At 39.3% G+C, this 24,614-nt stretch overlaps 1 protein-coding gene across 2 annotated transcripts in view; it reads right to left on the bottom strand.

Annotated features, from left to right (window-relative positions):
* The window catches only part of MAP3K21 (mitogen-activated protein kinase kinase kinase 21), a 41,398-nt gene extending 17,352 nt beyond the window's left edge, over positions 1 to 24,046 (bottom strand). For both annotated transcript variants that reach the window (XM_030235999.2, XM_050972361.1), the window contains exons 1-3: positions 23,189 to 24,046; positions 5,586 to 5,766; positions 459 to 607 (exon numbers count right to left, since the gene is read on the bottom strand). In XM_030235999.2, coding sequence (XP_030091859.2) covers positions 459 to 607; positions 5,586 to 5,766; positions 23,189 to 23,924 — 1,066 coding nt within the window. In that variant the 5' untranslated portion in view covers positions 23,925 to 24,046. The remainder of the gene's footprint in view (positions 1 to 458; positions 608 to 5,585; positions 5,767 to 23,188) is intronic.
* Positions 24,047 to 24,614: the final 568 nt, after the last annotated feature.

The raw sequence follows: 24,614 nt of genomic DNA, 5'->3' as shown, positions 1-24,614 counted from the left end.
CACTAAACACAAGAACACAAGGAAATAGCCATTAGCAAGCAATGTTTATTTCTCCCTAAAATATTTCCAAAACATTTTTGACATTTATGAAGAAACATTTAAAAAAAAAAAAAGGGATTTGCAATTGTTCCCCTTAGGATTTTAATCTATCTTGTATTAATCCATAGTAGTATCCCATAATTTATGAAATTTAATGTAATTTCAGAGTAGAAAAAATCAGTGAAATCAGAGCACAAACTGTACTGTTGCTACTGAAAAACTTATATGCAACACCATAACACTGTATAGCTCCTTTAGAAACACACCCAACTCTCTCTAACACCAGAGTGCTGTGTAAAGAAAAATAAAATACTTAGTACACAGCACACTATCAAATGAGGTACTTATTTGGCGACCCATGATTATTTTATCCCCAAAACATAACTATTTAAAAACATAGCAAGAAACAACCTGGATACCTTTCATTAGTTTTGCAAATGGTTCAGGGCAGGTGGATGGAATGGGCAAAGTAAGCTTATTGACAGCTACTCCATAAGCCACAGCGAGGCCATCAATGCCACGGTAAGGAACTTCTCCTGTAAGCAGTTCCCACAGCAACACTCCGTAACTACAAAAGGTAATTTTTTAAACAGTTATTTTTCTGAGAAAGAAACAACAAGAACACATGAAAACACAAACAAGTATCTATCCCACCATGTACTCAAATTCACGAGGATTTCCCAGTCAAAGGTGAATGCCTTTAAGTCAGCTCTACTTTTGTCATTGTGCACCTTTCCAGTCATAGTGATTAAGCAAATTGGGTGCTACTTTAAGACTGGCTCACACTCTTATTCAAAATGTAAGCCTGAAGCCACTTCTATAGAAATGCTAGTTTCACATAACTCTGACTTACAATAGGAAGTCTGGAATGACAGGAAAACAAGCAACCTCTCCCCAATGAAAAGAAACCCTCAGCAGAGCATTCAGCCATTCCCCTTTCCAAATATTTCACAGTAATTTACCTAGAGGGACGTATTTTTTATTTTTTAAATAATAGTAATAAAAATTACAGAAAACTCCCATCTTTATCTGGAAGTTTGAATTTCTAATCCCGTTGCGTATATATGAAGACCAGTGAACTTTTCACTTCCCACTGAAGATGCAACAAGATTGAAAAATTATTTCATGCACACACATGGAATTTCTCCATACTAGAAAAAATCCCACCCACAAAATCCAAACACAACAACATTGTTTTCAGCAAAAGGTGGTGGCATGAAGAGATCTTTTCTCAATGTCAGGTACAGAAATCAAGAATCACGGGAATTCCTATTACAGTGGCAACAACCATAAGAACTTCGGCAATGCTCTCCGTTCAAAGAACAGCTGGGTGTTGCTTTTACCTTCTTTGGGTCTGTATGCCCAATGCTTGGCTTGTTCAAATTATTCAAGCCCCTACAAAGGGCAGGGACAGCACACTGGCTGCTGTGGCTCTAGAACTCCTATCCTACCACCACTGAAATGGACAGCTTTCACAGTCATTTCTGCGGAAGTGGGAATTGCTCCTTTCAGAATGCTAAGCCTAAAGTGGACTTTATGACTGGATTTGGTTTTTGTTCCTTCCTTCATCCCCCATGCCACCTCCACTTCTCTTCCTGCCAGGGAACCACTACCTGCAGAACAAGGACACAAAGGACAACCAATTGCTGCTTTTGAGTAGTAAAGTGAGTGGCCAAGAAAAAAACAGAATGCAAACGATTGCTCTTGCCCCTTCTCTCCAAGTATGCAAAGAAACCACTTGCAAATTTTGCAGGACTATACTGAACTCTCCAGCATGAGAAGAAAAGCATTCTGCACTGGGGAAGTGAGGGCTATGCACTCCTTAGGGTTAGAAATGACACCTCAAGGGGAGGTATCAGATGTGACAGGGAGAAGAACACACACCAGTCAAGGTTTTCTATCACTTTCTGCTTAATGAGAAGAAGTTAGTCAGTATTATACAACACCTTACAACATCATTTTAATAAATAACAGCAAACTACACAATATCAGCTCAAATATCAGCAGTACTTTGTTTTCTATGGTCTGTTTGTGTGAGAATTTTTGCATCTTACAAAATCTTAAAAACTAACAAATTTACAGTGCTAACACTTCATGAAAAGCTGAAGAAAACAGTCTGTACCTGCAGCCAGAAGAAAAAGGAATTAAAAAAGTTGTGGGCCTCTTAACAATTTCCTCCTGCTTTTTCTGGTCTAACTTCTGCATTTACTTGTATACTCAAAGAGGGTTAAAATAATGAATTCCAATTTGCTTTAAAACAGTGGTATTCTGACCATAATGAATACAACACTTCCTGTGGAACATACACATTTTATGCCTGATGGTGAAATTCTCCTGAACTACAGCTCATTTGTGTCTTTGGAGAAAGTATAAAGAAAAAATCTCTCAGTAAGTACAGACTGTTCTAAATTAAAGTAATTTCCTTGTTCAGACTATTCCATATGTATTTTAGTATGAACTCTGAAGATAAGCAAAACATTATATTTAACTAAAAAGAAGTCATCCTTTATTAAAAAAGTTGTCACACTATTAGCTTTAGTTGTATTTACAATTCAAGCCTTTAATCTTAAAGAGCTCTTAACAGTGCCAAGAAGGTGGTTGCAAAGTTTTAAACAGACCAACACAGTAACAGCATTTTAATGAAAGCAGCCTTAATGTCAAGTACCAAGAGCCAGCACTATGGGGGAAAAACTGCAAGGAGGAAGCCTAAAGACATAATGGTCTTGATACACTGGGGTTTTTAACTACTTCAGCACAGTAGTTTTTAACTACTGCTAGGGAGGTACTAATCTGCCATTATCTAGAAAAAACCTACTTGTTAATTCTCTCAGCTACACAAGTAGCTACTTAGTGTATTAAATTTCACCAGCTCACATACAATTGTCTTACACATACAGCCTGAGCTTCTAAGAAACAGCTTTTTTCTTAAGGGCAAAAGCCATGACCCTTTCCATAATCAGCAAAAGGCAAAGCCACAACTGTGTAATTGAAATACCTATTTTTAAACCACAAAAATGAATACACCTACAAAAATATGTTAAGTATTTTCATTATTAAAATCATTTTTCCTTCAATCAGGTGTGATTTAAGCCTTACTATATCTCACCCCAGTGAAAACTTTCTGATTTTACATGCTTTAGGAGCTGAAAATCTGAAGGTAAGATTCTCAAAGTTTATTTTACTCTACAATCCATCTTCTAGAGCAGAGGTTACTAAGCAGTGCTACATGAATCACTTCGAATTTATACAAATGTTCCAGGCAAAAGCAACTGCTAATTCTGCTGTACAGTAGATGCTTCCTGGCTTTGCCAATGGCTTGTACAACCAGGACACACGTAACTTTAAAGACCATTGCTGAAGCACACCATCAGCACTTGGAAATCTGTGGGCATATTTGCACTTTCAGGCTCCACACAAAACCAATACTGACACACCACTCAGAAACGTGTGATGATTCATGGAAGGGTAGGGTTGGACGAGTAGAATTCTTGTTTGGGAATTTGGAAGCATGTGCCAGAGTAAAATAAATACAGTAGCTGAAGCTCTAGTCTGGAAAGCAAAAGGACACATGTGCAGGGCCTGGAAAGCACTAGTTCTGCTATCTAGGATGACACCTGAGAACACACAGCCTGGAAGGCTCTGCATGAAAATACTCCCACAACATTTCCAAGCACTGGCAGATTCTGGAAGACTAACTGGAAGTGTAAGTTGCCTCAACTTGAGCAGCCTCAATTGCTCTCTTTTTTTTTAATAGGAGGTCTGCAGATTTCATTCAGAGCCTCAGGACTCAGTATTTGTAACTGAGATTTAGAAATTTGCTGAAACATACTGTGTTCCTGTCTTAGAGAGACCCATATACTTAAATTGGTAACCTGAAGGCTTTTAAAAACAAAACCCACTCCTGTAACCAGGATATTCTTTATTTGCTTTTCTTTTAAAGAAAGAGTAAAGATAAGCAACAGAATAGATCAAGGTGCAGTGAGCAGAAAATGTTTAGAAGCTAAGAAGGTCTAAACTATACTGCAAAACACAGCCTTTCTACTTAAAAACCTCTCCTGTTAGACTTCCATCATTGAACTAAATACTTACATTTTTACAAGAGAGGCGTGCAGAAGAGAAGGCGAAGAAGAGAAATACTGTAGGTTCCAAAAATGTAAACTAATGTTGCAGCAGAATATAAAATAATTGCACCAAAGCATACCCCCTCAGATACCTAAAATCACAGCAACAAGACTGGACAGGACCTGTAATTAAGCATGGAATACAGCTGATTAGGGAAACGCCTACACCCAACCTTCATCCCGCAAAAGAAAAAAAAATTAAGAAAAAAGTAAGAAGGAATGGAAAAAAAAAAAAAAGAATGAGGCCAAAGATGCTTCCCAACTGTGCATCAGCTGAGACTAATGCAAATAGAATTGGTTCCAGAGACAAGACAAATGAGCGTCACAAAACAGCAGTGCAGATACAGAATCATCACGAGAATACCAAAAGTATTACTTCATGCTGTAGAATATCATGCATTTAAGGAAAACAGAACCCTATTTAAGAATTATACACTCCAGAACATGCATAAAGCAGCAGGAGAAAACAGATTAAAGTCCTCCTCTCCTTCCCCAAATAGCGATCTTGGACCCTTCAGAGAAAACATATCAAAAAGAAAGGAATTGCAGACTTTTCAAGGTGGGGCACAGCAGCTTTTAGAGCCTATTGTGCAATCACTGCTTTTCTGCACTCACAAACCAGAACTAAATTAAAATTAAAGTTTAAATTACCTTTCTACACTACATGTATCCCACACTACACCAGTCAAAAATAGCATCAGTAGTGAGAGCCACATTATTTATATGATCCACAATACCATCTTAAATGAGAAATTCACAAATTTAACACAGGGCATTTCCCACCTTTAAAATTAGAGAGCAAGTTAAAACAAATTTGTGCTGAATACTCTCCTTAATCCAGCTACTGGAAGCAAAATCTCTGTAAATGTAAAAGCTTCAACCTAGTATTAACTTTTGCACACAACCACATTCCAGATTCCTAAAAACAGCATTAATTCAAGTTAACACTTGGCAAAGTTCTGGTTTGAACCTTATTATTATTTATCAGTCATATAAGGCAATAATTGGTCGGTGTCATTTTTAGGCAAATTGAGAGCTTTCAGACATCTAAGATAACATAAACCTATCAAAATGTGATCAATCATACATTAATGGATCAAGAGCATACAGTTATTTATATTAAGACTCCAGAGAAGCACTTGGGTATATTAACCAACAAATATTTTAATGGCTTCTCTTAATGAGAGCTTGCTTAAAAAAAAAAAAAAATAGTCTTTGTTTTCCCTCTTCCTCCCCCAGTTTGTAAGTAAGGGATAATAAAAGGTGTAACAACTGAAGTAGATACTTTAAAATGTGTTTGTTTCTTAGAAGAGCTAAACTAGCCGTATGTTGAGGCAATAACCTAGAAAACAACCAAAAGAAAATTCTATCAAAACCCTCAACACACCTCCACTGAACATGGTCTTCAGCAGAAAAACTTCTTACCTCCAAATATCACTTCCTTTAGAAAACATGGAGGACTTGATGACTTCTGGAGCCATCCATGCATAAGTTCCTGCTGCACTCATTTTGGTTGTTCTGTGCCACTCTCTAGCCAGACCAAAGTCTGTAATCTTCAGAGTTTTATTACAAATGTCATCATGCTCCATCTTCTCCAGCAATAAAACTGCAAAAGATGGAGTTTGTAAATTAATGCAATAGCAATAAAAAAAAATACATTTATGTTATTAATTTCACATATAACTTGTATTGCACAGATAACTGTCTATTTTTAGTTTTGAGAAAATATTTTTGCAATTTTTATCTGCATGAAAAAGTTTTTTGATAATTTTAAGCTATTCCAAGCTATAGAAGCAAGAAATATCTACAGTGTCATGAGCTTTTAATGCAGGAGCATACATTATTATGCTAAAAATAAATATAACAATAAATTATTATTTTTATGCAGGACCGTATATTAAATTAGCACAAGAAGAACACTAGAGATGGAAAGTAAATCAGATCATTTAAGTAAGCCCAGAATCCTAATAATCCCGGATGATGACAGACTGTCAGAAAATTATCCACTTTGCAACAAGAATCTGGAATAATAAAACCAGCAGCAGTAGTAAACCAAAACCAAATGTTAAGAATTCTTATAAAAGACTGATAAAACAAAGCAGTATTATGTCACAGTAAAATGAAATCCATTCTTAACAGTGCACTCCATCCTGGCCCCTACTCATCTCCAAAAGCCTGTAACAACTGAAAGAGGTGCAGGGAAGGACACAAGCAGGGTACTCAAAACAACATAACCACAGCTACAAGGAATGGTTAATAGACAAGAAGCCTCTTCCTAGACTTCCCCAAGGAAAAGAAACATTTACAAACAAAAATCTATATAACAATGCCTTGTTAATGAAGTAAACTAGATGTAATAATTGTTCAAAGTTTCTCACTACAAGAAATGGACACCACTGGGTAAAACTAGCAGATGAGAATCAAACACGTGTCAGTCATTCACACAACACCCAGGTAACAAGATTCTGAACTTTGGAATTCTTTGTAACAAGATTCTGAACTTTGGAATTCTTGGCATGGTATGTGAATATTATTATTTAACATAGATTTAAAAAGCATCTCCACAACTTCACAGAAGTCAACTTGATATAGGGAATTTATATAAAAAAAAGTTAGTTTAGTTTCATGAAATCCCTGGGCCACAAATCAGAACAAAGTTGGGAAACTATAAGCCAGGGAAAGTAGTTTGCCTTAGGAGTTCCCTGCTGGCAACAGGCCACTGGACTTGGATCCAGTCCCTTTTATATTATACACATTGCACCTTCATGAATGTTAAAGAAGTTATCTTTTTTTTTGCTATTGCATCCTACAGTGCCTGACTTGTTCAAGAGACAACATTATTGGCAGAGTTGTAGCACCTCTTCAGGAAACTGTTACAAGAAGAGAAATGGGTAATTGCGTTGGAGCTCACAAACAGGGGAACAACTGATGGAAAGGAATCAAAATTTTAACACACCATAATTTAAATCCCATATTCAGTTCCTCTGTCACTGTTTGAGAGAGCAGCTGTCAGTTTTTACTTTCTGTTAAAATGATCTCCTGGGACAAAGACCAAAAATTAAATTATATGTAAGAAGCATAAACGTGTGGTTTCTACCTGTATGTACAGCAAAACACAGTACAGGAAACCCATTAACAAAAAAAGCAGACAAAAAAAAAACTTACCCTACCTTACAGAAGAAAAACTGATGACCTCGCACTTGCAATTGAAAGAAATAATTCTTACTGGTAGAGATTAACTCTTACAAATATTTCAAAAATGACATCAAATCCAGATAAAAGGAAAAGAACCCACATTCTGTTTTCAATAAGCTTCTTAAGAGAGCAAGAGAAATGAAAGCCAAAATGGTACAGACAAACCAAGAGCTCACCAATGAGAATCACCAGAACAGGTTAAATTCATGCAAGTTTTTATACTTTTATACTTGAATCAAAGACCTATTGTTTGCTGTTCCATTTCAAACATGTTCAGCAGAATTCCTGACATTCCTTGTCAGTCAATGTGACCGAAACCAAAAACAGTCAGTCTTGCAAAAGGTAATAACTGGCATGTGACCAAGTTTCATCCTACAAAGGGACAACATTTCTTAGCAGTTCAAACTTCCCTTTCCGGCTGGTAGCCAGGCAAACAATACCACACATGCATTGCTTAGCAGCTGGGCAGTAAAAATGCTCAGCATACCTGAGTAGCACTCTGTAAGAGCTTACCTTGGAGTAGCCTAGCAACCTTCACTATAGCATCCTTCTGCCTCTTCCATAGCTTCCTGGCCCTTGCAGGCTGCTAACCTGGGAGAAACTATTTTATGATCACCAGTTTGCCCTGTTAACTCAGCATCCTCCTTGTTTCCTTTGCCAAACCTTTAAATTGTCTTTTCTTCCTCCAATATATGTGCAATGTTAAATTGAGCAAGAGCCAGTTTAAGACTTTTGGGTTTACTTAAATATTTTTCAGACTTTTTATTTTCCACGAAAAATGAAGTTCATACTTACATTCTAGCTTTGTTCCTGGCAAGCACAGCCCAAAATACTTAGATGTGCAAAGACTATTTGAAAACAAAACCCACCAACACCCACAGATTAGATTAGGTATGCAGAAATGCAGGAAAATCCTATGTGCTTACTTATTTACGTGTAAGTAGGACATGGGATAAGGATATTTATCTAATATCTTATTCACTTTTACATAAGCAAAACCAAATACTATGTTTCTGAATGATTCAGAATCAAAGAAGATTAAGTTTGGTCCAAATGTAAAAATCTACCTTGGATCCTCACCCAAACATTTCAGCCAGAAACAAAAAAATGATCAAGCAGTCTAAGGTTGCATATGATTTCTACCGGCAACACCATTTTCAACTAAATTCCGAGTTCTTACACCTCTCTTTGTGACTCTACCTTTCAGCAAAGAGATCAAGGGGAAAGTAAATTTATTAACATCACAGAGCAAAGGATTGGGTAACATATAATAGGCACTCCTTGAATATATGAGACAGCGCATGCCCAGAAATATTTACAGCAGGGCAACAAAGAGATGTTATTTTCAATAATTCCTGAAATATAAATTAACAAGTTAAAGATAAAAGCCAGGTAAGTCAGAGAGAAAAATAAAATGCTGTGTAGTAAACTGGTATTAAAAGTGGTAGATAAGATACTTAGAATCATAAAGGTTGGAAAAAATCTCCAAGATCATCAAATCCAACCTTTGACCAAACAGCACCATGTCAACTAAACCACAGCACTAAGTACCACATCCATTTGTTTCTGGAACATTTGCAGAAACGGTGACTCCACCACCTCCCTGGGCAGCACAGTCAGAAGGTAGTGCTCACTCTAAGAAAAAACAAACCATCATACTAAAAACTATGCAAGTTTGCATAAGATCAGTCGTAAAAGCTATAGCTATAAAAAAGAGAGGAAGAAAGAAGAAATGCCTGGCTGTTCTGGCTAATGGAAAACCAGCAAGTTACATGTAGCTGTGCAAGTAATTAAGTTCTAAAAGTCACTAAAGAAGGCTTAGTTCAGTAGAAACACGGAGGTAGCAATAGAATTTTACAAAGCACAACACCTCATAGGAAATACTGAATGACTAAACCTGCACATGCATGTCCAATACCAGGAACTGAAGCAGACATAGAAAATAGAATAGCTAGGATCTAGTAATGTCTTTTATATAGACAAAATCAGGAGAGCTTGTCCTTTTTGCTAGGCTAAACAAAGGTTTAGAGAAGTTATGCGAACAGAAGTTACCCGTACCTAACAACAGAATACAGACCTACAGCACTAGTGCTCTTAACAACAAAATACTTTACTAGGTGCTCTGGCTGGTCCATCTCACAGGTACACTTCTGATTGAACTCAGTTCTAGATCTGGAGTTACCAGGGTAGGGAATTTTATTGCCTCCTTTCTCCCATCCTCATTTCGGACCCCCTCTGCAGTGTAAAGCAGAGTTCACTCCTCAAAAAAGTAGCAAGATCAAACGCACGTTCCTGTTACAACTAGTGGTCCCTGAAATAGTACTCAATCTTTCTTGCTTTCTGCACTATCATTGTTATAGCTGGAATGTTTTTCTACTGATCTTATAGCACAATGCAAATATTTCATGGTGTAACAGTATGCAGGTAAGATGTTTTGCACACTTTTAGAAACCAAAATCTAACATGGAGCCAGCCAGTACTTCCCAAGTCTGTGCTCCTCTAATTAAAACAGACCCAGCAACAATTCTTTGCCACACCACTACTGTTTCCATACCAGGTGATCTTAGTCAAGAAAGGCACAGAATTTAAGCTTGAAAAGGACACACAGGTCTCAGGAAAATCCCCCTCAAATGCTCACAGTTGCCACTCCTTTTCCTGTGCTATTCCCATCCTATCAGTCCCATCTCCAAATTCTCCACGCAGGCAGTAAAGCTCTCCCTGAGGTGAGCAAAAGCTAAGATATAAATGAAATAGCAGACCAAGTCGGGCCAGAGTTGAACAAGAACTGCATTCTCTGTTCTTTTGAGCTTAGGTTGAAATTTTATTGGGGAAAAAGAAAAAATAAGCAAGAGCCTATATATAGACCCATTAGCCAGAAATAATAGAACAGAGCAGATTTAGACAAACCAGATTCCTGGAGGTGCACATTTGCCAAACTCAGGTACAGAATGACTACCACAATGCTACTTTCCAGACTAAGCTGAAAGCCTAGAGAAGAACCAGAAGTACTAATTTAAATTGCATGCACTTTGCTTAAAGCATAATTCTAAATAAAAGGCTCACATTCCTCCCTCAGCTTCTCTCTTTTTTATTTGTTAAAATTAATACAATTAAGGAAGCAGTGTTTACAGCAAGCCTGAGGGAGGCCTGGAGAGACATTTTAGGCAAGAAATCTAGGAAACCTATACCTAGAACTAAGCTCTTCAATGCTACTCTTTTAATGCAGGTTATTTCCTATGGTGTTAGTTTTCTTTTTGTTTCTAAGTACATATAGATTGTATTTCTCCAACCTTATCTAGTCAAAGTTCTCATTTAAGACAACACTTCAGTTGATTTTTTTTTTAAATCCAAAGACCTCATACACTTTAAGTTAGTTTTATTGCATGAACAATGCATTTCAGTGTTTTCAGGTGACTTTTTTTTCAGTTACCACTCATATAAAATAGTTAAGTAAAACAGGTATTCTGAGAGAAGCCAAGGTAAAGGATGGAACACCTTTTGAGTACTTTAAATGTACTGAATTCAAACTACCTTCTAATGCTTAAACTTAAAAAAAGAATCATCCTGAAATACTGAAGTCCATTGTATCCCTCCTATCACCTTTGTAGTTTCTATTATACCCTCTTGATACTATATATTTTGTTAGTACTAAAAATAAAACATTAAGCAACCTTATTTTCCCAAGTTAGTCAATTGCTACCAACCATTTCTTGCTACATTATCTGCAGTTTGTTAAACTATGACTATCATAGGCTTTGCAAATATAAGCTATTTAATACCACAGCTATTGAAGTTACTATGATTATAGGTAAGAATGCCTACACATCCACTACATTTACCACCAATGATAGTCATTCTTACAGAATACTATAAAGGAAAGAAAGTTGTTATGCTGTACAACTTTACTTGCAAATAGAGATTGTACAGACAATGCTGCTACTGTCTCTGTTCCCCCTGCACCCAGTCAGTTCCCTCTCCAACTGTTTGCAAGTAAATCTGGTTCCTGTTAGTTCGCTAAATCAACATACAACAAAGGGTGACCCTGCATCTTTATCTGGGGACTAACAGGCAGAAAAAAACTTTATTAAATGATGTATATTCAATTAATGAAACACAATACCTTGCCACTTTAAAAGACCCACCTCCATCATTTGGAACTGTTATTTGGCTCCAATTGTAATTGGGAATTAAAACTTCAACATTGCTTATAGAGGCCATGTCTAGGTTTTAAACTGTAGATTAACTGCCATAGTGAAAAAAATTAGATGTGCAAACCACAAATTAAATATCTCAGTGAAAACACTAACTGATCAGAAACCATTCTGTCTATAAAATAAGATGATACTTTTGCCCATGCAGCACCACTCCTTAAATACCTTCCTTTTCTCCCGTGGGCTCTCATGATGGGTTCTACTATCTCTGTAGCTACTATCTGTCAGATTGTGATTGTCTCACTGGATTAAGTTCAGAGGTCACCATCAGCAAGGGAATTTTAGACTTTAAAAGGTGATTACATATGCAGGAGACTTTTTTATTCTATGGATACTGTGCTCTTCTATTATCTATGTCCCTGTACAGCAGGCATATAACCAGCTCTCAATTTTCACACTTAACTGAACAAAAAAAAAAAAAAAAAAGAAAAAGAAAAAAAAATCCTGAACAAAGTGTTTCCAGTTGGAAAGCCAAAACAAGACAAGACTTGACAGAAAAAGTCCTTGACATCATGAATTGACAAATACACATCAACCTCATGAGAAAAGCACAGCCCATGGTAGGATATGTGGCAAAAGAAAAGCACCAAAGGATGAGAATGACTAGGAGTCACCTACCTTGTGGAGAAAATGGAGGGAGAAGGAAAGAGAGGAAAAGGGACAAGAGATTTCAACAGCTCCAACACACCTTGCATCACCATTTTTTTGCTTTCCTTTCACTTCTTTAATAACTATGATTAAAGCAACTTTGGGCAAATGGAAACTTGAGAGAAAGAAGCAGTTTTAACAAGTTATTGGCACAGACTACAGATGCTGCAAGTTACTTTACTGCATGCCATTTGTGCTTCACTTGCTCTTCAGATAGGTCTGTAATGCAATCAAGAAATTTCTATTGTGCTGTAACAGGAAGTACTAGAGGTAACAAGCATTTATAATAGACATTCAAATAATTGTAATTTAAACATTAGATCAGCAGTAAATTCTGAAAAATGTAGGATTTGGATACTACATCAGCAAAAAATCAAAAGCAGACTGGACATCAAACATTCTCAAGTTCTCTTTAATAAAATATTAAACTTAAATTTAGTTTTTAAATAGGAGAGTTAAGAAAAAACAACCTAATTAAAGTAATTCCTCCATAATTTCACAATGACATGGAAATCAGTCAATACTGAAACTAAGCTTTAAAACTCAAAACATTCAGTTGTGTTCTATCTACCATGAACTTCCTCGCTTACTTGAAACAGCATTTGCTTTCTTCACTTGCTATTTTTAAAAGGCAACTCTAAAGAAAAAAGACCCCAAAAATAGAAACAAAGAAAAGTGACCAAAATGGAGGCAGATAAGAAGGATAACAGTTAGGTTGTGAATTCCTGAGTTAGATAATGTTCTAGTTTCAAATTCAGCAGAATAAAGTGGCTGCGAATCCATTCCTTAAAGTACACCATCTTTTTTTATGGAAGTGATTTATTTTTTTAAGCAACTTCATCCTGGTCTTAAAAAAAACAATATATAAGGCAAACTAAAGCTATTGTGTTCAAACTGCATTAAAAGTTTTTGTCAATATATAATATATGAGGTACAGTTTCCACCAAGAGAAACTTGGGGAAAATATTAATTTCCTGCCTAACTCAAATTTAAGACCTGGCCATTCGCTAAAAAAATATGTGTCATACAACATACAGAATTTAACAGGGAATGCAGATGAAGTTTTTAATCTCACAAATTGCATCCAGGGGCAAGAGCTGACAGATGTTAACTTAAATTGTTAGTTCTGAAGGAAGGTATCTATTATTAGTCAAATCACCTTTTCAATATTTCATTTTGAAACTATGAATGTTTCATTCAAATTTGGCTTGGATTTATAGGTATTTTTTGGGAGTCAATGGAATATGACTTGATGTAGTTTGATATTTCAAGCTAATCAGAAGAATACACAGCTTCTGAGTACACGGAAGTATTTACATAGTTGGCATACTTCTGCTGACCATAACACATTACACTCCACAATTACGAACTTCCTTGTTGCTTTATTTTTTGTGAATTATCTCAAGGTGCATTTGATGTGTTGAAATTAGAATATTTAATACAAAAAAAGAGTCACATCAAAATGAAATAAAGTTTAATAGAAATACATAGATACATACCTAAAAAATTAAAAAGACATTTTACTTTTATAGGTGACTTACCAGCAAAGCTGAAGTAAAGAGGTGTAGTGTGATGTCACAACCAAAACAGTAAGAACCTGCTGTCACTGAAATACTTTAACTTCCTCTTCATTGATAGCCCCTCACCCTCTACAGCTTTTTCCCCCCAGGGTAAGTCTAGCAGCTGGGTAGTCTTGAGAGACTCAATCAGCCAGATAGCTCAGCAGAAAATGAAGCCTGCAAATAAACCAGCTTAGAGTAGTTTCCTGCTGAATCTCTCCAAGGTTTTAACCTGACCTACTGACCACACAGGCAGAGACTGAGATGTGTAGATTTGGCTTACAGGTGGGAGGGGGGAGAAGCTGCCTGGAGGTGGGTGGGGAAGCCTCCTCATGCAGCTATAGCTGTCCCAGGAAACCATGTGGCACCTGTTGCAACAAGTGGGAAGTCAAGCAACAGAAAACAGGTCAACCCTTTTACACCTGGTTTTAGTCAGAGATTTAAAGATGGGATCCAGCTTTGCTATGTTTTTTTCCATTATAAAATCCCCTCTGACAAAATCTACTATTGGAAAGAACCCAATAAATAAACCAAAACCAGAAAAAAAAATCCTGGATTCCCTTTGAAGATGCCAACTGCTATGAATCCAAATTCTGGTTGTAGATACTTAGTCAGGTTTACTCATTGAGTTAGAATCTAATCAGTTAACATGAAATCCTGTTAACACAATTTCTATGAGGAATCTTAATAGGTTACCCTTTATAAAGGATTTTTAAGTTGTTAGTTTATTTTATAAAGAATATTTGAAAGAGTCCTGCTGTTTTAACAAAAAATAAAAATCCAAACAACCTGTTACCTACCAAACAAAGCAGAAAAAAAACCAGACAATTTTTGAGTCCACTTTTTTTAAAATACATTTAAATGCATTTTCAAGAACATCAAAGTGAAAATGCTTATTTTGAAATGAGAACTCTGCAAACTTGACAGTGCTGTCCTTCTCTTCAGAAGAGAAAATGAAAGGTAAAGCTGATTGCTTGTCTCAATAGTGTAACATTAAGCAATGAGTTAAAAAGTACAATATTTTTCCTTTCTACATGATACAGGAGGAAAAAAAAAAAAAATTAACTTCGGGAAGAACAGTAGCATCTAATCCTAGTAGAAAAGAAAATCACAGAACTGCCTAAACAGTCAGAACTAAAATATAACCAGTTCCAAGGGTTAACTTGTCCCGTAATGAACCACAGCAATGAAGCATTTACTCCTACATTTTTGAGAGGGAGGGCCGACTTATCAGCTCTGAGTTAATAGTACACCTGCCAAAACACAGATTTTAGTCACTGTAAAGAGAACAAAGAATGATTATGTAGACAACACTGGCATGTCTAGGACTGATTTAACTGAAGCTATGACCCCCCACCCCACACAAAAAAGGTTAAAAGTGGCAGGAAGCTCCAAGAAGGAAGAATACTTTTGTGGTGACATTATATAAATATGTAATTTTTCTAACTTATCATATTAAACCCATGAATTTAACATGCAGTAAGAGGGTTAAAATTTAAATATCCACTTATTTTCAGTGACTGGATTGAGGTAGGCTCTTAGTAACATGGTCAAGCAAGATAAAAGTGATGAAATGTAGTTTAAAGCTGTCAATCCAGGAATCTAAGTTACACCAGTTGTTATTTTTGTACTGCTCATGAATATAGACAGCCAAGTATTTGGTATTTATCTGTTTGTATCTATGTATCATCTGTATTTAGTTTATTTCAATGTCCTAATTCTGCTTCTAATAAACAAAACAATCCCCTCCCCCCCAAAAAAAAAAGAAAAATATCTGCATTTTTTAGAAGCATTATTACTGAAAGTCATTGAAACAAATTTTAATACCTTAAATTTTAACAAATATTCAGAAATAAATTTCAAGGTCAGAAATTACCCTATGCTGCACCCACTCCCTGCAAATGTTTATCATACAAGGTCAGCCTGTTTCAGAACTTGCAACACTGAAGCAAGTTTAGAAGAAAGCTCATACTCCGTGGTAAGAAAACTTATGGATTGCAAACAAAAAGCCATTCTCTTCTAAGGTCAAAGAAACCACAGAAAAGCATTCAACATCCAAATACAGTTCAGTGATGTGTTACTTCTCTATTCTTTTGAGGTTGCAGAACATTTTCGTGGAACTTTTAATATTTGTTAAGAGGGTCCAAAGACATGCTCTGTCCCTGCAGTTCCAATGGGGATGGGGGAATAATCTGTAACTGTAAACTCAGTTTTATCTCAATTTCTTCTAATGCTTGGATAACACCAACAACATCAAAATTTCAACCACACTTTGCAGTTTGTTTATTTAAGTACAATACCTCATTTAAGAAGCCTTGTGGTCAGCAGTTAAAATTATTTTTCACTGTTTTAAGGAATGAACAAAATACTTCTACAATTTTGTGCAAGTATTTTAACACTAATGGGAGGTGTTTAGCTGTCTGTTTTTCTGTTGATCTTTGTGGAAATAGGTTGCTTGCTCAGTACAATTTTCAGAGGCAAAAAGGTATATATGAGCCTATCTTTAGGGTACCAGCTTTTTAAAAAAAAATTGAGCCAAATCATGCTTGAAGTCTTCTTTAATACACAAATACTAAAAACACTCTAATCCAAAGTCCTACACTTCAATTTATAATGCTACCCCAAAACAGAGCTCTTTATCATCAAAAATGGTGAGCAAACACAACATATAGACTAGAATGTGACTCCCACATTCTCCATGAAAAGGTCAACTGAAACCCTGGTGCAAATGAAAGTCCTGAAGAAACCTGCTAGGAATGAGTATAACACAAAGCAGAAAAAAACCCAACAACAAAACAAACAAACAAAAACAAAGGAAAAAAAAAACAAAAAAAACCCAACAAAACAATCTTACAAAAGTTGTAAATCAGATCACTTGGTGTTATACAATGATAGAACAAAGACAGAGAGAAGAAAGACATGAAAAACCAAGTTAGATCCAGAGAAAGATCAAAGCAATATTATTCTGGACTAAATAATCCAACCTGTTAGAGACGCAGTCTCAACACCAAATAAGAAACAACTCTCTACAGCTGTCAGCTGGACATAGTTGGGAAAACATTAAAATGAAAGTCTGAATTAAAAATAAGTTATAAATAAGGGTATTAAAATTTCATGAGCTTTTAATTAATCAAATTACATATAGCTAGTATGAAAACAGCCTACAGTCTTGTTTTCAACATTAAGCACTACATGTATATACTTCAGCCTTGTTAAGTTTGAGGGACTTTGTTCTAAAATAATGAGCAATTTTTTTCCACCTGTTAAATGTCCAGACTTGAGACACAGAAAAACATCAAACAGAAGCAAATTTAGAAGACAGTAATTGAGGTGAAATAAATGGCTACTGCAGTTAAGTCTTCACCTACAAATAAAATAACTGCTGGATATTATTCCTCTTCTGAAAGCTTAGACAGGTCAAATACTGTGTTACAGAGCAGCACATGGCTATTGTATTAAAATCATAATGTTTCTGAATATTATTCTTAAATGCTGAAACGCATCCTTCAACTGGAAATTAGGCCTGTACAACATTTTGCCATTATAATTATCTCTATGGTGGATTTAGACAATCGCAGCAACCAGTTACTCAAAATTACTCTCTCTTGAATTCCAGCATCTTTCTGGATATAAACTACACAACATTTTTATATGCAACAAGCACATATATCAAGTGAATATTAAAACAGGTGCAACACGTAGCGTTGCCTTTGATGAATTGGAAAAAGATAATACTAGCTTAAGGCTGCTAAGCATTTGATGCTCCCACAGAATTCAGCTAACCTTCAGGGCCTTTCAAAAAACAGAATCCCTATTTACATAGTCTGAGCAACATGAAACAATGAAAAAAAATTACTGGGAGCGATGTTTCATGAAACACAGAACTCTTTCATGTGACATAAGGACATTCAAAAGAAAAACTTACTGGAATTCAATGGAACGCTAAGTTTAAAGTAGATCACAACCTTCAAAACAGGTGTTGTTTCCCAAATTAATGAAATTTTGCAGTCTTCCTGATATTTGCATGAAGGTGATTTGATTTTGTTTTTCTGTGCTTTTTTGAAAGAATACTTTGCCAGCAAGTGCTCCTTCCTGCATATACACTTCCAGATGCTTGAGGATGTAGACCAGTTCTTGATGTTGCAATGCAGCAGCAGTATTTTTATAGCAAAGCACAAGGCAGGGCTACTGCCTCTCAGAGATGGGATAGGAACCTGCTAAACCTGGCATAATTACTTAAAAATCACATCAAGTTGGAAACTAAGAACTGTGTAAAGCATTTAAGTACCATGACTTCCTATATGAAGACAGCATGAAAAACTACAGCATACAGATTTTAAAATGCTACATAACTTCTGGCCCACTATTCTACCTGACTGATATTTATCAAAGTGATACCATGTTCTCAAAGACATGGTTCTTACGGGTTTTATAAAAATCAGTTGCCTTCTGGCAGAGGAACTTCAGTTAGTTCTACCAGGAAAAACATCCACTCCCCTCCAGACCTCAGAGACACCAGCCACCAGCAGCTTAGCAGCTAGCCAGGCAGTACAAGCAGTGTCAAACCAATTACAGCATTTGCAGCATGCGACAGGAGGTGCCCGAGTCACCCAGCACTGGAGACAGGCACCTTGGGACAGCCAGGCTTAGCCCACCAGGGACACTGGAGACATGGAAGCCAGTATGAGACTCTAAGTTCCCCAAATGTGAGTGCCAAGAGGAGGAGACTGAAATGCAGAATACATCAGGTTTTTTAGTTTTGTTACACCACAATAGGCGAGCAGTAATTGGCACAGTGCTATTGACAGAAAAAACCTCCAAGTTTCACTGCCATCAGTGGGCACCTTGGAACTTTATTTTCAAAGGAAATTATACTGAAGCTCAAATCTACTGAAAAGCCATTTCTCATCTCTCTCAAAACTTCCAAAGACAATTGCAATAGAATGTAATTTTGAATTCTCTTGGCAACTGTACAAGATTCTGCTTTTCAAACATTTAATAACAGCTGTACTTGTGATGTGAACAAGTCTTAACCTCTTCAAAACAGTTAAGAAACAAATTATGCACCCTAGTGATTTCAGAATGTATAAAATCAGCCCAGAAAATGGCAGATAGGCTTAACTCCAGTTTCTTACTCTTCCTCTCCCTGAACAGCTAGCCTAAAGCTGCTATACAGAGAAGTTTGAGAGAAAGCAGTTTTTATGAATTCTGGAAAACATCTCCATCCATCTTATTTTAGATGATGTTTAATAGCATAACTTGGGCAATTTTGCGGCAAATAACCTGTAAAAGCAAAGAACCAGAGAGAATTTGTTCTTGCTCTTCTCAAACTCCAGGACACCTTGCCTCATCAAAAGCAACCGATTCAACAATTCTCTCAAAACACATCACACTTCCTTTTAAGGTTTTAAAATCAAATGCTTTCTGTTCTAACTGCTACTCATTATACTAGTTTGAAGAACATGGCATTACAGTGAGTTGCTCTCTCCTATGTTTGATCCTTCAGATTCCAAGTAGTTCTCATTAGCACTGTCGCTTCCATGGCCTTATTCAACAATCCTTGAAACTCAAGCTGACCTTGACAATTTCAAAAAGCAATATAGACTCAACACCCTTCAAAGAGCTGGGGGCTGCAAAGGATCCTGGATTGCTGGAGGAGCTGGTGAAGCCACAGCAAACCAAACCCTTAAGGCATATCCATCTATAACAAGTGAGTACAGAGCATTTTATCAGTACTGTGTTAGTACACTTAATCTACACATAACCAACTCTGTAATCGTGGATAGCTCCACGCCATAAGCAAGATATCATGAACTTATTGCAACGCTTCCCGAAAGTACACAAGGCTGCTGCACTAGAGATAAAGTGCATTTTTTTTAAGGCAGAAGCAGTGCACAGTCTGAAATCAACCCCAGAATCACAAACCTCTGTTTTCTCTAGCCTTTACTTCAGAAAGTGAAAATGTGGCACACTCTAGCTGAATATATTACTAGCTTTCTTCAGGACAGAATAATCAGGGAAGGCTGTGCTGAGCCCTTACACAACCACTGGTCTTATAACTAATAGGGTGCCCTTGCTCAGAAGCAAATTTCATTCCCTCAGAGAAAAAAAAAGTTGCCCTTCCAAAGAATCAGTAAAACAGCTGAGACACGGTAAAAAGACACACATAAGTTACAGTGTCTAGTCTTGTAAATGAATTCTGGTCTTCTATTTCCAGTAAAACCTAAATTTTTTTCATAATCAGCAGGCATGCTAAATCAAGAATAACTTTCTACCCAGAAGACAGAGTTAGGAATATTCAAGTATTTTCAAAATTTATAAGACATCTCCTTTTCCGTTAAAGCATCAATTAATTCAGAATTCCTTTATACACAATGATGGTTTGAAAAAAATAAAATTTTCTTCCATTATTTTTATTCAGATTTTAGATTAGGTAAAATTCACCTCTTAATATTTTATTTTAGATTATTTCTTTACTCCATAAAGTACATTGAGGAATGTAAGAACTGCTTATGAGAAATCCTCAAAATAGGCCATGATATTCGTCAGTCAATCTTCTCACCACTTCAGCCACACAAGGTTTTATAAAGCACCTACAATTCATAAGGCAACATTAGAGACTATGGTTGCTATGTTTCATTTAATCACACATATCTAAACTAAGTGTTTTTTTACACTTTTGTTTTGTCTGCCTTTGAAAAGCCTGTAAATTTAAATTTATTTTACATGGACTCCAGAACTGAAGAAACTCTCTCTGCTGTTAATAAAACTCATGAGATACACTTCACTTCCCTGTTCAGCCCTCAAAACCAAGTTTGTTACTTTTCCTTTCCAATATGGAAAACATTTGTTTACCTATTAATTTCCCTTCCTCAGGCAGAAACACAAACCTTTTCCCACTTCCCAAAAAGAGCCCATGAAACAAGAGCATTCAAACCGAAAAAGTTACTGCTGTTAATAAAAGCTGGCTGCTCTCGTGGCTCTTCTGTTTGTGGCACTTTTTCTCCAGTCCTGTAAATTTGGCATCAGGAAAGCGACACTAGATATACTGTAGAGATCCCAACTCCATAAAATTGCAGAGAGAGAAGTAACATGCTTGCCTTTGAGACGTTTGCTATTGCCTGCCAACCACAAGCCCAGACACATACCTTTTCTGGATCAAATACACTGGTAGAAGGGGCTCCCTTTCCCTGGCTGGAAAAATTAGTTCCTGCCTACTTGCTAGGGAAATAGTTTGAGAAGCATTCCTTACCACACTGTAATAACTACAGTCATTTTTCCAATTTATTGTTTGAGGAAGAAAAAACATCCTTCTTAACAACAATAACTAAGCCAGCACAAAACAGATACATTCATATGCTACCTAGAGCTGCTTAAGGGCGAGCCCTGAACCAGCAGCAGCAGCAGTGCCTGGAAAGCAGCGATGAGCAGGTGAGGAATGGGTGCTGCCAGACCCCTGTTTGGAGCTGCAGCCACTGCAGAACTGCTAGTATCCATGCCGAGCAAGTCTCTCGCTCAACCCTGGCAGCATTCCACTCCCACTGTGCAAGACTGCAAAAGACTACAGAAAAAGAATGAAGGGAAATCTTTGATGAATGGGTGAGTTACCAGAACAGGGGATACTGCCATGACTTGCAGAAGTCATTTTAAATTCATGTTGTTGAACAGTATATGGTACCACCAGTGCACCACTGTCTTCCAACACTATCATTTAGGTAGATGATCAAGAGACATAATTCTTTTTAGCATATTCAATACTTCTTCAAACTAAGAAGTTTGTTTGAAGTATATTGCTAAGATTAAGAAACAGGTGAGAGATATAACCAGCTCAAGTTAAGTGCATCTGCAACAGGAGCTAGCAATGGAAGCAGTGAATAGGCACCTAGGCTAAGGTTATAATCAGAATTATATTTTTTAAATGCTCTGCCATTACCCCTATAAGATAATAATGGTAATCAGTTCTCAGAAGTACCCAACTCAGCTCCCAGTGTTATGCTAAACCACAGGCTTATGAATTTATTTCAGACATAAACTCTGTCACTGTCACTTAACATGCTGCTAGCATGCAGCAGCCCACTCTGTCTAAGGAGAACACTAAACACTCAAGGTGCAGCAGCTCATTCCTTACACAGCAGCAAACTAAAAGAGCACAAGCTGGCAACAGACCACTTGCTGAAAATAAAGGTGTTGGCCATGACACTAAACGTCCAAGAGTTCACCACCTATGCTACAAACAGAACCACAAACACAGCTGAGCTAGGTTCTTTCTTTATCAAACAAATAGTGAAAGTATGCTCAGAACAGTCAGTCCCATGACTGAGCCTTGTCTTAACAGGCCATGCATGGTGACCTTCAAGACACACAGCCTCTTAAACAAAGTGCTTCAAACTTGAATGAAGCTTTTTCATTTCTACTGGACTACTTAAGAACTCCTAACTGGAAAAAAAAAAAGAAAACCACAAAAGACTAACACATTGCAGCACTTTTGGAACATTCAGAACAAAAAGTAAAGAGTTGAGATAGTTTCAGATATTTATGGAAACACACAGATTTCCACTTTCAGGTCATCATTTCTAAACACAACTACAACGGCAAGCCATAAACACTCTATCCTAGTAAGCCAGCTTTCCAAATGCACAGTGACCAAAATCTTAGATGCTTCTGTATTGCCAGATGGACCAAGGAGCCATTAAGCACGAATTGAGGAACTCCCTCATTCCTGCAGGTGCATTTGCCCATGCCAAAGGATGAAAGCAAATCTGTCATCTGAACAATGCTTCTACTGGTTTTAAGGTACTTGTCTTTTCCACCTCATGCTGGCAAAGTGGGTAAATTTTACCAATGTTAACTGAATGCAGTGAAAACCAGAAACACATATGATTGGTCGGCAGTGAAATGAAACATAAGTGATATACCCTTATTAAATCTTTTCTTTACAAGGTGCTTGGTTCTTGGGTTACTTTTAAAAGCCAGGACCAGACAACATATCAGAGTAAATAGAGCCTTGTAGATTCGCAATTGTGGTGGCTGCGCAGAGAATTTTATCCCGCTCTAAGTGAGCTTCCCTCCGAGGGGGCAGGACTTTACGGGCGCTGAAGGTACCCCCGGTTCCTCTCGACCTTTCCACGAGTTCGTAGCCGGCTAACAGCCCGGCAAACCAACCTGCCGCTTGCCCAAGCTTCTGGCACCGGGTGCCCGAGTTGCGACACCCATCCCCCGGTGGAAGAGGGCTCTCGGACGGAGCCCGTCCAGGCCCGGCCACCCGCCCCCGCACCGCGGCCAGCGCCGCCAGGCCGGGCTCACGCCGGGACCCCCGGGCCCAGCGGCCTAAGGCGGGGACATCCCCTCGCCGTCGCCGTCCGAAGGTCCCTCGTCACGTCGTCCCCCCCCCCCCACCGCGTCGCCCGGGACTCACTGTTGCTCGACTTGAGGTCCCGGTGCAGGATGGGGACGATGGCCTCGTCGTGCAGGTAGAGCATGCCGCGGGCGATCTGCACCGCCCAGTTCACCAAGATGTGCGGGGGGATGCGGCGGCCCCCGCGGGCGGCCGCGGCCCCGGGGGCGGCGGCCAGGGCCCTGTTGAGGGATCCGCCGCGGGCGAACTCCATGACGAGGCAGAGGTTGGGCTCCCGCAGGCAGACCCCGTGCAGGGCGATGATGTTGGGGTGCCGCAGCATAGAGAAGAGCTTGGCCTCCTGCCGCACGCTCTCCGCCGTGGCCGTGATGTCCTCGTCGGGGTCCTGCCGTGCCGCCTTCACGGCCACCTCGCGGCCCCGCCAGGTGGCCCGGTACACCTTCCCGAAGCCCCCCACGCCGATGATCTCCTGCAGCTCCAGGTGCTGGAAGTCGATCTCCGTTAGGCTCCCCGCGGGGTCCCCCCGTCCGCCGCTCCCCGCCGCCGCTCCACCGCGGGGCTGGCGGGTCACGTAGTTGGCCGGGAAGATGCCGAGGCGGTGGCGGATCTTCCCCGCCCACCAGCCGTCGTCGCCGGACACCGCCGCGTCCTGCGACAGCACCTCCACCACGTCCCCTCGCCGCAGGCTCAGCTCGTCCTCGCCGCTCGCCTCGTAGTCGTACAGCGCCGTCCACAGCGGGCACGGAGCCCCGCTGCCACCGGCGGACGCCGCCGCCCCGGCCCCCGGCAGAGCCATGGCAGCGACCTCAGCCCCGGCGGCCACCAGCAGCAGCGCCGCCGACGCGGGAGCGCCCGCCCAGCCGCATCCTCACCTGCCGCCGCCGCCGAGCGGGAGCCGCGGGAGGGGAGGGCGGGGCGCGGGCAGGGGCGGGGCCGCCCGGCCCGGTCGCCGCCGCCGCTGCGGGGCTCCAGCGGGGAGAGCGCAGGCGCGCGCGGGAAAGGCGGGGAGGGCAGCGCCGGTGCCGCGCGCCCGCCCGCCCGGGCCCGCCCATTGGCCGCCCGCCGTCACGTGGCGCGGGGCGCGGCGGGCGGAGCGGTCGGTGCGGACCCGCGGAGCCGGGTTACGAGACCGAGGCAGCCGTGACCTCCCTTTTGTCTCTCGGGGGCTGCAGACCGGGCTGAGGGCTTGAGCCTCCGCCGCCGCAGCTTGCTCTCTCCTTCCTTGTGCGGTTCTGGGGGTCCTTTGGAGCAAACCCCAAGCGGGTTCTGAAGAAATCGAGCTTCCTCGGTCCGTACTTGCTCTGCCACCTGGCTCCGCCGCTCGTGGGCTCTCACAGAATTGGTCGGGTTGGAAGGGACCACAGTGGGTCATCTTTTCCAAGCCTCTTTGCTCAAGCAGTGTTATCCTAGAGCACCTGGCACGGGATTGAGGCCAAGTGGTTCTTGAACATCTCCAGTGAGAGATTCCACAACCTTTCTGGACAAT

Source organism: Serinus canaria, chromosome 3 (assembly GCF_022539315.1).
Source record: "Serinus canaria isolate serCan28SL12 chromosome 3, serCan2020, whole genome shotgun sequence".
Taxonomy (NCBI): Eukaryota; Metazoa; Chordata; class Aves; order Passeriformes; family Fringillidae; genus Serinus; species Serinus canaria.
Note: the sequence above shows the minus strand (reverse complement) of the source record. Positions and strands in the feature narration are given on the sequence as shown.